General features: G+C 42.2%; 1 protein-coding gene across 2 annotated transcripts in view; it reads left to right on the forward strand.

Annotated features, from left to right (window-relative positions):
• The first annotated feature begins 1,803 nt into the window (after positions 1-1,803).
• adamts3 (ADAM metallopeptidase with thrombospondin type 1 motif, 3) overlaps positions 1,804-13,196 on the forward strand; it is a 104,007-nt gene continuing 92,614 nt past the window's right edge. For both annotated transcript variants that reach the window (XM_055224284.1, XM_055224283.1), the window contains exons 1-3: positions 1,804-2,194; positions 2,509-2,530; positions 9,558-9,946. In XM_055224284.1, coding sequence (XP_055080259.1) covers positions 2,135-2,194; positions 2,509-2,530; positions 9,558-9,946 — 471 coding nt within the window. In that variant the 5' untranslated portion in view covers positions 1,804-2,134. The remainder of the gene's footprint in view (positions 2,195-2,508; positions 2,531-9,557; positions 9,947-13,196) is intronic.

Below are 13,196 nucleotides of genomic sequence, written 5' to 3' on the forward strand. Positions count from 1 at the left end.
ATTCATTGAATTGTTAAGTTAAGGCAAAAGAAGCAGCACCAACCTGCACTCGCAAGTTAAAACGAGACTCGACGTAAGGCAAAGATGCACAAGTCTTTCATATAAATCATCCTCTCGTTTCTGCTCCACCCCTCCTCCAGTGTAGCAGCAAAATCAGAGCCTCCACAGCCATCTAAAACGCACCCACCTCCTCACTCGAGTCTAAGGGGAGACATCACCATCACCATCATCACGATCATGTATTCCATCACTGAAAAACAACCTACCAAGGTAACACGCCTGTGCGCAACTGTGAGACCAATGCTAATAAGTTTGCATTAATAATACATTAGCAATCATCACCTGCCTCACATTTTTCATGATTTTCTAGTTGTTGTTACTAGAGACCCATTTATGTTTCCATTAGTGCGCACAGGATGCAGATGCTGATGGAAATACGTTTTTAATCAGGAGACACACGCAGAGAACCCAAGCAGGCAGGTAAAGGTGACTTGGGGGGTATTTCCAAGTCATAATTGCGGCCCCCTCCTCTTTTATTCCAGGTGAGAAAAGACAGTTAAGTGCGTATTTCTATTCCTGTTGCTGTAATCTGTGCGCGTTGTTATTAATTAAACGGGAAATCATATGCTACTGCGGTTATTAGTCTATCTATGAGTCTGTCTCCATGTATCGCCACATTCTACATGTCTTTTTCTTTTTGTTCAGTTTCAGGCCGTCACTATAGGCACAGATAACGTCCCTTTACTCGTGACGTCTTACGCTGCTGTTATGATTTTCATTCGATTTCCACAGTGCAAAGAAGAGACAAAGCTGTGTCATCCTGAAACCAACCGGACAGAGCGGCGTTAAAGAAATGAGAGCTGTTCGTCCGGTGGGTCTGGGTCCCCCCGTCCTCACCCCCCTACCCTCTCCTTCCCTACTCAGGCTCCCTCTCCTCCTGTCCCCTCCCCTCCCCTGTCCTCTCACCCTCTCCCTTCTTCCAGTCCCCTCTCCCCCTCCTCTCCCCCCTCTCCTCTCCTATTCCCTTTCCTCCTCTCCTCTCTCCTCCCCTCTCCTCCTCCTGTCCCCCCTCTTCCTTCCTTCTCCTCTCCTCCTCCTGTCCCCTCTCTTCCTCCCCTCTCCTCCTCCCTTCTCCTCCTCTCCTCCCATCCCCTCTCCTCCTCCTGTCCCCTCTCCTTGCTTCCTGTCCCCTCTCTCTTTCTCTCCTCCTGTCCCCTCTCCACCTCCCCTCTTCTCCTCCTCCTGTCCCCTCTCTCCCTCGCCTCTTCTCCTCCTCCTCCTGTCCCCTCTCTCCTCCTCCCCTCTTCTCCTCCTCCTCCTGTCTCCTCTCCTCTCTTCCTGTCCCCTCTCTCTCCCTCTCCTCCTCCCCTCTCCTCCTGTCCCCTCTCTCTCCCTCTCCTCCTTCCCTTTCTCCTCCTCCTGTCCCCTCTCCTCTCTTCCTGTCCCCTCTCTCTCCCTCTTCTCCTCCTCCTGTCTGCTATCTCTCCCTGTCCTCCTCCTCCTGTCCCCTCTCCTCTCTTCCTGTCCCCTCTCTCTCCCTCTCCTCCTCCCCTCTCTCCTCCTCCTGTCCCCTCTCTTCCTGTCCCCTATCTCTTCCTCTCCTCCTCCCCTCTCTCCTCCTCCTGTCCCCTCTCCTCTCTTTCTGTCCCCTCTCTCTCCCTCTCCTCCTCCCCTCTTCTCCTCCTCCTCTTGTCCCACCAACTTCTTCAAACTTGGGCTAAGGGCCAGTGTGACGTCAGGCAGGGCTGGTCTTGCACTTTATTAGACAGGGCAGCCCAGTGCCAGGTTTCACGAGCTCCACACTGCAGCTCTGTCCGGCGGCGGCAGAGAGGGGATGACTGGGACTGACTTACCTCAAAGTAGCAACTCTATGAACCAAACTCCCCGCGGGTCACAGAGACGCCAGGTCTCCTCCTGAATCACACTTTACGCGCCTCGCTGCGTCTGGAGAGCTGCGTCTGGAGACTACACGGGGCACAGTGCACATCCACTCTCAACTTGGAAAACTTTTTTTGAATGAACCGGGTCACGCTTGCGTACAGAGCGCTTCTCCCTGGTGAACTTCTTCTTGATTTGAACTTTGTGTCGTTATTTAACGTTGGGATACAGTTTTCCTCTAAGAATAAAACTCGTGATGGCTCTCCTGTCACTAGCGTTTCTACTTTTAGGATTTAGTCTGACCACAGCTGCCAAGGTAAGGCTCTGTTTAAGTCTCTTTTGCCTTCAGAACACTTCTCATTAGGGGAATAACGGGCCGGTTTACGTTCACTGGACACGTTTAAACTGACTTCTGCCGCTAAAGTTTCCCAAATGCAAACGTTTGACTGAAGCCTTCTCTGCCTGTTACATAAGACGCGAAAAGAGAGACATTTTGTAAGCTCCTGTGCGTCTCCAGATGAGTAGGCGCTGCACATCACCGGGTCGACTCATAGCCTACAGCATAACGTTATTACTGGCACCAAATGAGCATGCATCGTGCGTAACGCGTCTCTTCTTCCTCTTTTGCAGGCTGGAGAAGTAGATAGAGAGGGTAAGTCCTGTTTAATTATTCTTTACACGTATTCAATGCTGCGCCTTGTTGGAGATTTTCCTCTTTGCGTTTGGAAACTAAAGAGGACAGCTTGGGCGCTCACTCAGATCAAAGTGGGAGGAGAGTTCGCGCTGGGCCTGTCTCTCCTCCTCGCGCCCTCCCCCCCTCTCTCCACAAACACACATACACACGGTTCTATTACATGAGTGAAGTGCATCAAGAGCTTTGTACCACCGGAAAGACGGGCTCTGAGCTAAATCTCACACATCTGGGCCCTATTGTGCTGCAGACACAAGAGAGCAGCTCAAGTCCCCACCGAGGAGCTCTCCTTTACGCACGACGTTATTCAGTGGACACCTCTGAGGCCTCGTGCATCAGCCTGAGGATTGACTTGGCTGTGGCTGTAGAGAGCACTGTGTGAAGGCTGTCTTTATGCTGTGTCACTGGTGCATTTTATAGGTTTATTTGACTGAACTTGTACATTATAGACTTATTGATCCATTCACTTTTGCGAATAGACACAATTTCTGCTATAATCGTGTCAAAAGCAGCAACACACAGAGACTAATCAATACCAAAACTAATATCACAACAAAATACTCAGTCTTTTAGAAAGGTCCTGATCTATATGAGACAATATTAAAGGTGCACTATGTCACTTTTCTGATGGAGGATCTGCTACGCGCTCGTCTCCATCAGATGTTATTGCTTTACCTCCATTGTTCCACAGCAATTGAGACAGATGCAATATAAATTTATCGTCGTACTGTGAAACATTCCGGGCAAAGCAATCATTAAAACTCCATAGAAACAAGCAGCGCCTAAATGTTACTTTGTGCACCTTTAAAAGAAGTTATTATTCATCATCGCGTCCAAATCAGTATCGAGACTTTTGTTTCGTGTCAAAAAAAAGATTTTGAAATATTAGCGTCCTGACAACACTAATATTTTCAGGACCAAAAGTGTTTCTCGTCCCCGCTTGTTCACTGTAGATTGGCTAAACCCTTAGAGATTCATGTACTGTATCTCTCTCCAAACTGCAATAGACCCAGGTTCATTTTGTTGAGGGCCAAATCTCATTTCAGCCTTGGTCCTTTTGGGGTTTCACAAATGAAAACGGCTCTATTATCATGAAACAACACATGTTGCAGAATGTGCAGAGAGAGCGTGCATTACTATATGGTTTACTTCTACATATGCCTCAGAAAGTGAAAACAAACCTCTTCAGATAGCGAAACGCATCTGTAGCTCTCTGCCAGACATCTTTGAAGCCCACCCTTTCCATTGTGCTTGCTACTTTAAATCATCGCGTGTATTCTTTCACTCTCAATCATACATCTATCAAGCGTAGCCACTCTGGACACAGTAAACACGCTATCTTCCCCTTGCTCTTTTAATAGCGTACAACGTATAGTTCGCTCTTCCATATTTATAAGATCTAACCACAGTCAAGAGGCAGAGAGTGCAGCTGGCTCTCGAACATCCAAGCGTCACGCAGATAGAGCGGTCTTTGTCCAGTGTTGTTTCTTTCTGACTTAACTCAACTTCAACTGAAGATATGAGAAAAAAAACAACTGTGCTTCTATTGTCTATACAAAATAACTGTGTTGCCCCTGTGAATTAGACCCGGAACTTCAATCCATAGTCCAGCAAACATTAAAAGCAGCTAAAATAAATCAAAAAAGAAAACTTCATCAAAGTTTTAGTAACAACCAGCTTGATTTGACGTACTTCCGCTACTATTTTGACGTCACACAGCGCACCTTTCAGCTACTGCTACCACTATTTCTGGTCCTCATTAACACCTTTCTGTATATTAACAGATATAGTGACTTTTTGTTTGTTTTACACATATGCATGAACTCATTTTTATGTGTCATGACTCTCTGAAAGCTGTTTGTGTACCTCTTTCATCAGTCACTTTACACCTGCCAACCCCTCACTCTTGTTGCTAATGTTGCAAACCCTTTTATTAAATTATTTGTAATACTCATATAAAAGAAAAGCTGTATGTTTATGGCTCAGTGGTTAGAGCTTTCACTCTCCTACCTGAAGGTTCATAGTGTGACTGCTCTATTTTTGTGTTTTTGGGCGATACAATTAAGTCGCCTTCCCTCTCTGCAGCTCTGGTGTGTGAGCGAGTGGGTTGGAGAGGCCAACGGTGCAGATTGGCGCTTCTGTCAGTTTTCCCTGTGTGTGCTACTACTTCTAGGCTACTGCTTCTTATTATTAAAATACAAAACCACCTTAACTTTACTTAGATGTGTTTATTTTATTCTAGATTTAAAGCAGCGGTGTCCAAACTTTTCTCATGAAGGGCCACACATAAAAACACACACAAAGCTGAGGGCCAAATTAGGGCCATAGACTGGTCGCCGGTACAGTGAATACTTCAAATTTGTGTTATTATTACAAGTTAGACTGAATCACTAGATCAGGCATGCCCAAACTGTGGCCCGGGGGTCAAATGCGGCCCTCAGACCAATTTTTCTTGGCCCATATTACCTTAAACAGTACTTTTTACTGTATATTTTGAAAAGTCTACTTTAACAAGCCCATATCAAATATTTAATGTGTCCCATTGACGATGTAAACGTGAATAAAGGTCTAGTGGTGAGAAAAGTTTGGACACGCCTGCAATCTTTTTTCACGCTTACATCCTCAGTGGGACACTTTAAATATTTGATATGGGCTTTGTAAAGTAGAATTTCGGAAATATACAGTAAAAAGCACTGTTTAAAATAATATGGGCCAATTCACCGGGAAGCTTGAGGCCCAAGAAATATTGGTCTGAGGGCCACATTTGGCCCCAGGGCCACAGTTTGGGCATGCCTGATTTAAAGGTGCACTATGTCAGTATCCAGTGGAGGGTCTGCAACCTGCATGTCTGCAAAGTATGGGATTAAAGTTATCCCTGTCCATAGAGACAAGCAGCATTAGATTTTTAATGTATTTTCGCAATAAAAAACACCTGTAATTGAATAATAGATACAGTGAAGCAGTTGGCAGATCCCCCAACAGAAAAGTTACATAATGCACTTTTAAATAATTCAGACTAGGGTTGCACCGATCCAGTTTTTTCTGTTCTGATGTCGATACATTGGCTTTAAGTATAATATGAGACATTTTGGACCAACATTGCCCAGTAAATTCTCTTATTACAGCAGTTTAAATGGCAAATCGACTGAACTGATATCTTGAAAAGGCACAGGTGCATTCCTACTGCAGACAAATTACCAAAAGATTATTTTTAGGTCAAATCATATACCATAACACAGAGATACCTTCCCTGTCTCTGTAGAGAGCTGCAGAATGGCTCTTTAAGATTAGTCATGGATGGGGCCCCCTGAGGATTAGGTGCCCAAAGCTCCGCGTTTACACTAAAGCTACTCACTCAGGCCTGTTCTTCTTCTTTTGGCTTTAATGATTTGTCACACAGCACCTTTTCCCTTTCTGCTCTCTGTGGGGAGCTGCTGTAGACCTTGGTAATACACGCTTATCTAAAATTACATCATTATTACGTGTTGTACAATCTCTCAAAGTGCGGCTCTCTCTGCATACGCACAGTCCCTTTTGCACAGCCTCAACAGTGACACATTTGACACCTTTCTGGGTATTTTGTAAATAGCAAAGCACAGTTCTATTTACAGAATCTCAACTGCTTACTAAGAGTACGCCAGAGATTCTAGATAGCACAAAATATGACCATAATTCAGGACTGAGTTTCTGTCTGGCATCAAGTGAAATGTATGAGTTGTTCTGTAATCACGAGATAAGATTTGATAAACTAGAGATTTGTTCGTGTGGGATGCCAATAGTTTAGAACCCAGAGCTGCTGATGGCCAATAAGATTTATATATTATCCGTCTCTGCCCTAGTATCGGTTGGTATCGGGTATCAGTGGACACTCAAAACCAGTATCGACATCGGTATCAGAACAGAAAGCTGAATCGGTGCAACTCTAGTCTGAATTTTCTTTAAAACTTTCCTGGTGGGGGATCTGTCAACTGCTTCACTAAATCTTTTATTCAATCACCAGTGTGAATTTGAAGGACTACAGACTCTATATACTCTATACACAGCGCACTGCTCAACATGATGAAGTATAATGGGGAAAAATAATATCCATTCTTCTGAGACAGCCCTGTTTTACTACTCACCTGAAGGGAGTTGTGTAATCACATTTTTTGCTCTGCGCACAAAGATATTGGAATAAATCACTGCTTATTTATTATACTTTACCGTTGAAAATTCAGCTAACAAGGAGAACAAAACTTTCCGAAATATAAATCTAAACCACAGTCAAATTATCACCAAATGACGATGTAGTGTTGCAGAATATTCTTAGGCTTTGTTTCCCCGTTCTCATAAAATTGCAAATGAGTTTTTCATCCAGTTCAAACACTTTATGACTAACCTTTTATTGTGAGAGGATATGGTCGAAGAAATGAGCAGACCTTTGCATGCCGTTTTTATTTACCTTATAAATAATGTCCCCGCTTGTTCAGTGCGGTGCTCCTTGAATAGAGGGCTTGTCTCAGAAGTATTACCAAAGCACATATTTCAGGTCACGTGTTCGCTTTATGCACACTGTGATTTTAAAACCATGTCATTTCCTCTGACTTGTAATTTCACTATTGACACCTGTTTGACTTTTGAAAATACACAGGGAAATGACATGCTTTTAAAGTCTTGTAACCAATGCATTTTAACCATCTCTGGTATTTTAAATATTATGTAAAGTAAAGCAATTCCGGGAAGAGAATTTCCTTGTACATTTGCGTTTGACCACAGATCTGTAGTTCATGCAGCGAGGACGAAGGAGCGTGCCGTGACCACTTTCTCCAGCACTTACCACAGGTCACAATATAAAGACGAGGTTTTCAAGTGCACACAGGTGTATTATAGGCCAGACTCTTATGAATGCCCTTCACACTGCCACTGTTAGTCCTTTCAGTTTGCTACTGCTTCTAGTTTAAAGGTGCACTTTGTAACTTTTCTAGTGGAGGGTCGGTCACCCACTTGTCTCCCTGGAGAAGTTATTGCTTTGCCACCTCACAAAACGTGTCTCTCCTGCAACGCTTCAATTACAGGTGTCATTACGGGGAACAGTCCAGGCGGTACCAAACCCTACGCCAGATACGTGTCGTGATGGATGGAACGCAATTCTCAGAAACACAACAAATATCCTTAGGGTTTGTACACTTTGGTAGCGCTCATTAATCTGAATCCAAAACAAAATAAACAGTATGTAATTGATTTATTATACAGAAAACAAAGAAATCATTTGGAACATTCATTCATTAATTTTACCACACGTTTGCTTTCACGCTGAGGCAAGGACTTAAATCTATTCCTGTCGGCTGCTGGCGTGATGCACTGCACAGGTTGGACAATCATCAGCTAATCGCATTGTTGACACACAGAGGCAGAGATAATCCTCTAAAGCCCAAACTAATGCATGTCTATGGACCGCAGAGTAGCCGGAGTACCACGTTTAAACTATCAAAGCGATTTAACGGGACAGAATCTATGTTGTAATTTGTGTAGAATCAGGATTTATCTAGTAACGACTGTAGCTCAATCTCTACATTGACTTGTCATTAAGAAACGTGCTTTGATTATCGGCATTAGCAGATGAGTTTATTGTGGTGCATTGATTGACGAGACGGGGATGTGGTCTTATCTTATCTGTGTTTGCTGTTGGGGCGACAGTCGCTCAGTGATTGAAGCAGTGATTCCCCAACCGGAAAGTTTGAAGACTGATTCTCGCTTGGACCAAGTTCTGTTGTTGTGTCCTTTCTTTCTTTCTTTCTTTCTTCTTTATCTGTCAAGGACCATGTACAAATTCATTAATCTTACAAAAGAAAAGATGATTTGTACCAGATTTAGCTCCTGCTGTTTTCTTTCTGCAGTCCCTGAGCAGGTGAGCACACGTTAAAACACACATTTCAATACGATTACATTATAAAACAGTTCATCACTAAAATTAGCAGGAAAATACAATAAAATGTCTCCATGTCCTATACGTGATGTTTCCTTCAGCCCAAACCAATATAAAAAAATCAATTAAGTGCAAGTTTTTACATTGAATACAGAACATTACAAATAAACTAGACTGACATTTGATGATCTAAAATGTGCTTTTTCACATTTCTAGTAAAATTATTCAAATCTACAGCCAATTTCAGACTGTTTAGAGCTGATTCCAGTGTCTGATGGTGTGAAATTAAATGCGACTGAGCAAAGGACGAGGATCTTTTTGGAATGATGCATTTTCAGAGGATGGGATAGTTTGTTCGGATGAAAGTTTAATACATTTTTTCAGTATAGGTGGAGCTGCATTATTGATAATTTTGAGTACATTTCTTAGGCAAGACACTTTCCTAGCATTGCCTAGTATGAATATGATGTGTGCATGAGGGATTGACGGTGATCAGATGGGCCGATGGTGCAGATTGTCAGCCTTAATAGCGTTCGTACCAACACTTTTTGCATGTTATCTATACAGTAACCCGCAATAGCAGGCGCAAATCTAAACAGCTACAACCACTACAACAACGCCTGGCAGGTTGTTCATGAATATATTAATCCGTGAATGGGATACGAGCTAAAATTTACCCAAATCTTCCTGCACAAATGTACTAAAATTCAACACGAGCACGTTCATTTGATGGGCGCGCCACTAAACCACACATTTTTTGTTTAGCTGTAAGTCTAGGGATTAATTAGGGCTGGTCATTTTATCAAATTTTAATTGAAATTGAGATGCATTTCGGTCTAATTGTTGTTTTTTTTAACTGAGATGTCTATTCCCAAGGCTTTTTTAGTAAAAGCATGTGACTTGGAGCAGTTCTGACTCAGTATAAAGAGGAATAGATGGGAAAAAGCTGTTATTTTGCCATATTGCTCATCCTGAATTGCATGTATTATATTGCACTAGCACTTTTCACGTACAGGTCCATTTGAAAGCTATTATTGACTGTTTACGTAGTCTTTATCTCACTATATCTTCTCTATTTCACAGACCAACTGAAGAAGCGGCTGAAGGAATACGGCCTTGTAACTCCGTTTAGCACAGACTCTCATGGACACTACCTCTCTCACCTGCTGTCTTCTATGCACAAACATCGCTATAAGAGAGACACAGAAACAGAACAGAACATTTTCTTCAACATTTCTGCCTTCGGGAAAGAGTTTCACCTGCGTCTGCGACCTAACCATCGCCTCGTTGCTCCGGGGGCCGTGGTAGAGTGGCACGAAGAGGAGGACGTTGGAAGCTTAACAACAGATTTGGAGCCCGGCGCGAACCAAACTGAACTCCGACGGGAACTACTGAAGACTGACTGCACATTCGTAGGCGACATCACCGACGTCCCCGGAGCCTCGGTTGCCATTAACAACTGCGATGGACTGGTGAGTGCATTGTGCTATTTTCTTTACATCCCTCTTTTTTTTCTCAAATCTTTGAATCTGAAGTGCCGTGACCTTACAACAAATGCTTTTTAGTCGTTGTAAATGTTGCCTCTGACCAAGTTTTACGTCAGCAAGCAGCAGTTTTATAGCGCTTTGTCACTTAAATATCTTTAGGCTGACAGTTTGAGGAGCTTTTTGTCACGGGTGAGTGGTCGTTCATTGGACCTGACCAGCGTAATGTCTTCACCCAAACTTCTTCCCAACATAAAACATTAGCCGCTATTGTGTGCTACAAAAGTGTCCGCACTGGTCCTCCCCATTACCCCTCATAAAACACTTCAGCAGTAATAAGGACTGACCTGAGCCAAAATGCGCTCTGAAAGCCAGCTCACATTCATCTTAGAGAGAATTAAACTAATGCTTGTGTGTTTTGTGTCTAACATAATCAAATATAAACTCAAAATGCGCTGATGTTGGGTTGCGAAAAAATGCATCTGACTTGATTGAAAACTCATCCTTTGTGATACAGTGGTCCATCGTTTTTCACGTGGGTTACGTTCTAAAAATAATCCGCTTTATTTTTTACAGTTATTCTATATGTTTTGCAGCTGTAAAACCCCTCACCACACACTTTATACACTTTTCTCACACTGGCTCTTGTTTAATTAAAAAAGCACGCAAAATTACACAAAAAAAATCCGCGAAACAGCGAGAATGCGAAAGGTTAACCACGTCATAGCGAAGGACAACTGTATACGTAAGTTCGTTATTGGATTTTTTAAACGGCGGTAATAAATGTGTGAAGGATGTATAATTTAATCTTAATCGAGGTTGAGATTTAGTCATGTCTAATCGTCTTGGGGCTCAATAAATTTGTATAAATCTAGATATTTCTTTAGATCTTTTTAAAGAGGACAAGCCTGTGTTTCCGAGAAATTTAACACGTTCACGGAATTAACACTAAACGCCATTTTAATTGTTTGAATCAGGACAAAAAAGTCTATCCCGAGCTCGTTGGAGTGGACTTTCAGCAATCACATCGTCAAACTGAAATGGTAACTTTGAAAAACAGATGGATGTGATCTTTGGAAGAATCATCCAGCTACAGCAAACAGATGCTTGGGAAAAGGAAATGACTAAATAAACTTTGTAAAGCTTTTGCAAATTATATCGAAAAAATATGGCTTTAAAATGACTCACTTCCAACAGAGACATGTTTTTGTGATTATAATTTTTACTTCATGTCCAAAAAAACAATTTGCCTTCCAGCTTTTCCTTAAATTGGCACTGTAAAAGTTTGACCCAGTTCTTCATGGTTCTCTATTAGTACCTGTGCAGCGGTTCTGTCTGGGCCCTGTGTAAAGAGGCACACGGAGAGGGGATGGTAATGACTGCCTCAGGGATTGGCACATCTGTGGCACCCAGCAGCGAGCAGCGTTAACCTTGTACCAGTGTGGTCCTTGTTAAGTGCGGTCGATAGCTCTGAGGCAAATCGTAAGGCTTCAGTTTCTTCTATCGTGTTTCAGCACATCACAGACACGAGGAGATGTAAAGGTGATGAACGTTGCAATTGTGATTAGTCGTAGGATTCTGTTCAGTGTTCACTTTTTAACCCTTGTGTCGTCCCGGGGTAATTTATGACCCCCCAAAAAATAACTCACTCACAGCAGAACTTGGACATTTCTTTATCAAATAGGTTGAAAATTGGGCCACTTGAAAAAATGTTGATTGTATAATAAGAACTGTCTGAAAAACAAGTTACGTTAAAGTCCAATTTGACCCTAATTTGTTTCTCTTATAACTCAAATCAACTTAATTTCCACCACTGTACTTGACAAACACAGTGCGGTGATGGAAATTAAGAGTTGCAGGAGATTTTGAAGTATGTTATGTTATGGCTGAATTATAAGAAAAATAAATTGGAGTCAAATTGAGCCCAGAGGAACTCTGGGCTCAATAACATAACTCTACTGGGAAGGGTTAAATGCATTTAGATAAAAAAAATAAAAATAAAAATTGAAGTATGAGCTGATGGACTAACACCAAAATCACATTTCAAAACATGTTTCTGCAGATTGAAATTACAGCGTTAACAGTTTTTATACAGTTAATGTTTGTGGTGGAAATGATGGTACTGCAAAAAAATCCCAGTCTTTTAATTATGTCCATTCAAACTGCAATTTCGCTTTGATTGGGCTTTTTCTTTCAGTCCAACTAGTTACCAGACGTGGATGTGCATAGGGTGCAAGTGGTTTTAATCTAGTTCACATGATAAATTCTGTTCAAACTGTGTGACATGCGGGGAGCCTTCTAATTAAGGAAAACATGGCCTTACAAAACAGAACTCCACCGCTTGACATTTTAAAAGATGAAACACTGCTCTTCAAGAATGCGTTTGTGTCTCTGTGAGGACATTTCACCAGCCGTGCTTTAGTCACAGTATGTCTGTGGCTGATTGTGACAGGAAGGGCATCCAGGGCACGGACCTGCCAAATTACTGTGGAAATATGGAGCGACTTTGGCAATGCAATTAAAGTTTGTGGTAGCTAAATGTTGTGGTGTTTAACCTGTACTTTTGATATTGTATTATTTTAAAATGACCTTTGTTTTCAGAATTGTAACTTATATATCTTGCGTTTATTCAATGACATTTTAAATACTTGATTAAAAACAGGCTTTTATTACTGTGGTTGGGCTTTTCTCAAAACCTCAACATTCCAGACAAGCTGATGGCAAACTCTACACTAGAAAAAAGTTACATAGTGCATCTTTAAATGATATACTTATTAACCAGTGTCCGTTCTTACTTTGTTGGCTTGGTGGCTCATGTTCTGTTCGTCATGTACGTCAATTGTTTGGAAAGGAACTCTATAACAGTGAAGACATACTGACGATTAATCAAAAGCTGCTCAGGTCGAGGTGTCTTTACTCCTAAAATAATTTTCAGGACAATGACAAGACAATGGTTGTGAATTGTGCCTTCTAAACAAAGACTGTGCACATCTGATCTGAGGGACAGTGCTTTCAGCTCAGGCCTTGGTCACTTCCTTTTATTGGAGTAGGAGGAAGCAGTTCATCATCAGGGAGGATTCAGCTGCTCCAAGAGACATTTATAGTTGTTGTTTGGAGGAGATTGAAGCACACGAGGGGGCCACACAGGATGTGAGCATTTTGCTTTCTAAATACTGTTGTGGCAGGATGTCATTTTCAAGACGCCAAGAGAAGGTCAGGCTGTGGCTCTAATGAGTGA

This window comes from Periophthalmus magnuspinnatus, chromosome 9 (genome assembly GCF_009829125.3).
Source record: "Periophthalmus magnuspinnatus isolate fPerMag1 chromosome 9, fPerMag1.2.pri, whole genome shotgun sequence".
NCBI classification, from domain to species: domain Eukaryota; kingdom Metazoa; phylum Chordata; class Actinopteri; order Gobiiformes; family Gobiidae; genus Periophthalmus; species Periophthalmus magnuspinnatus.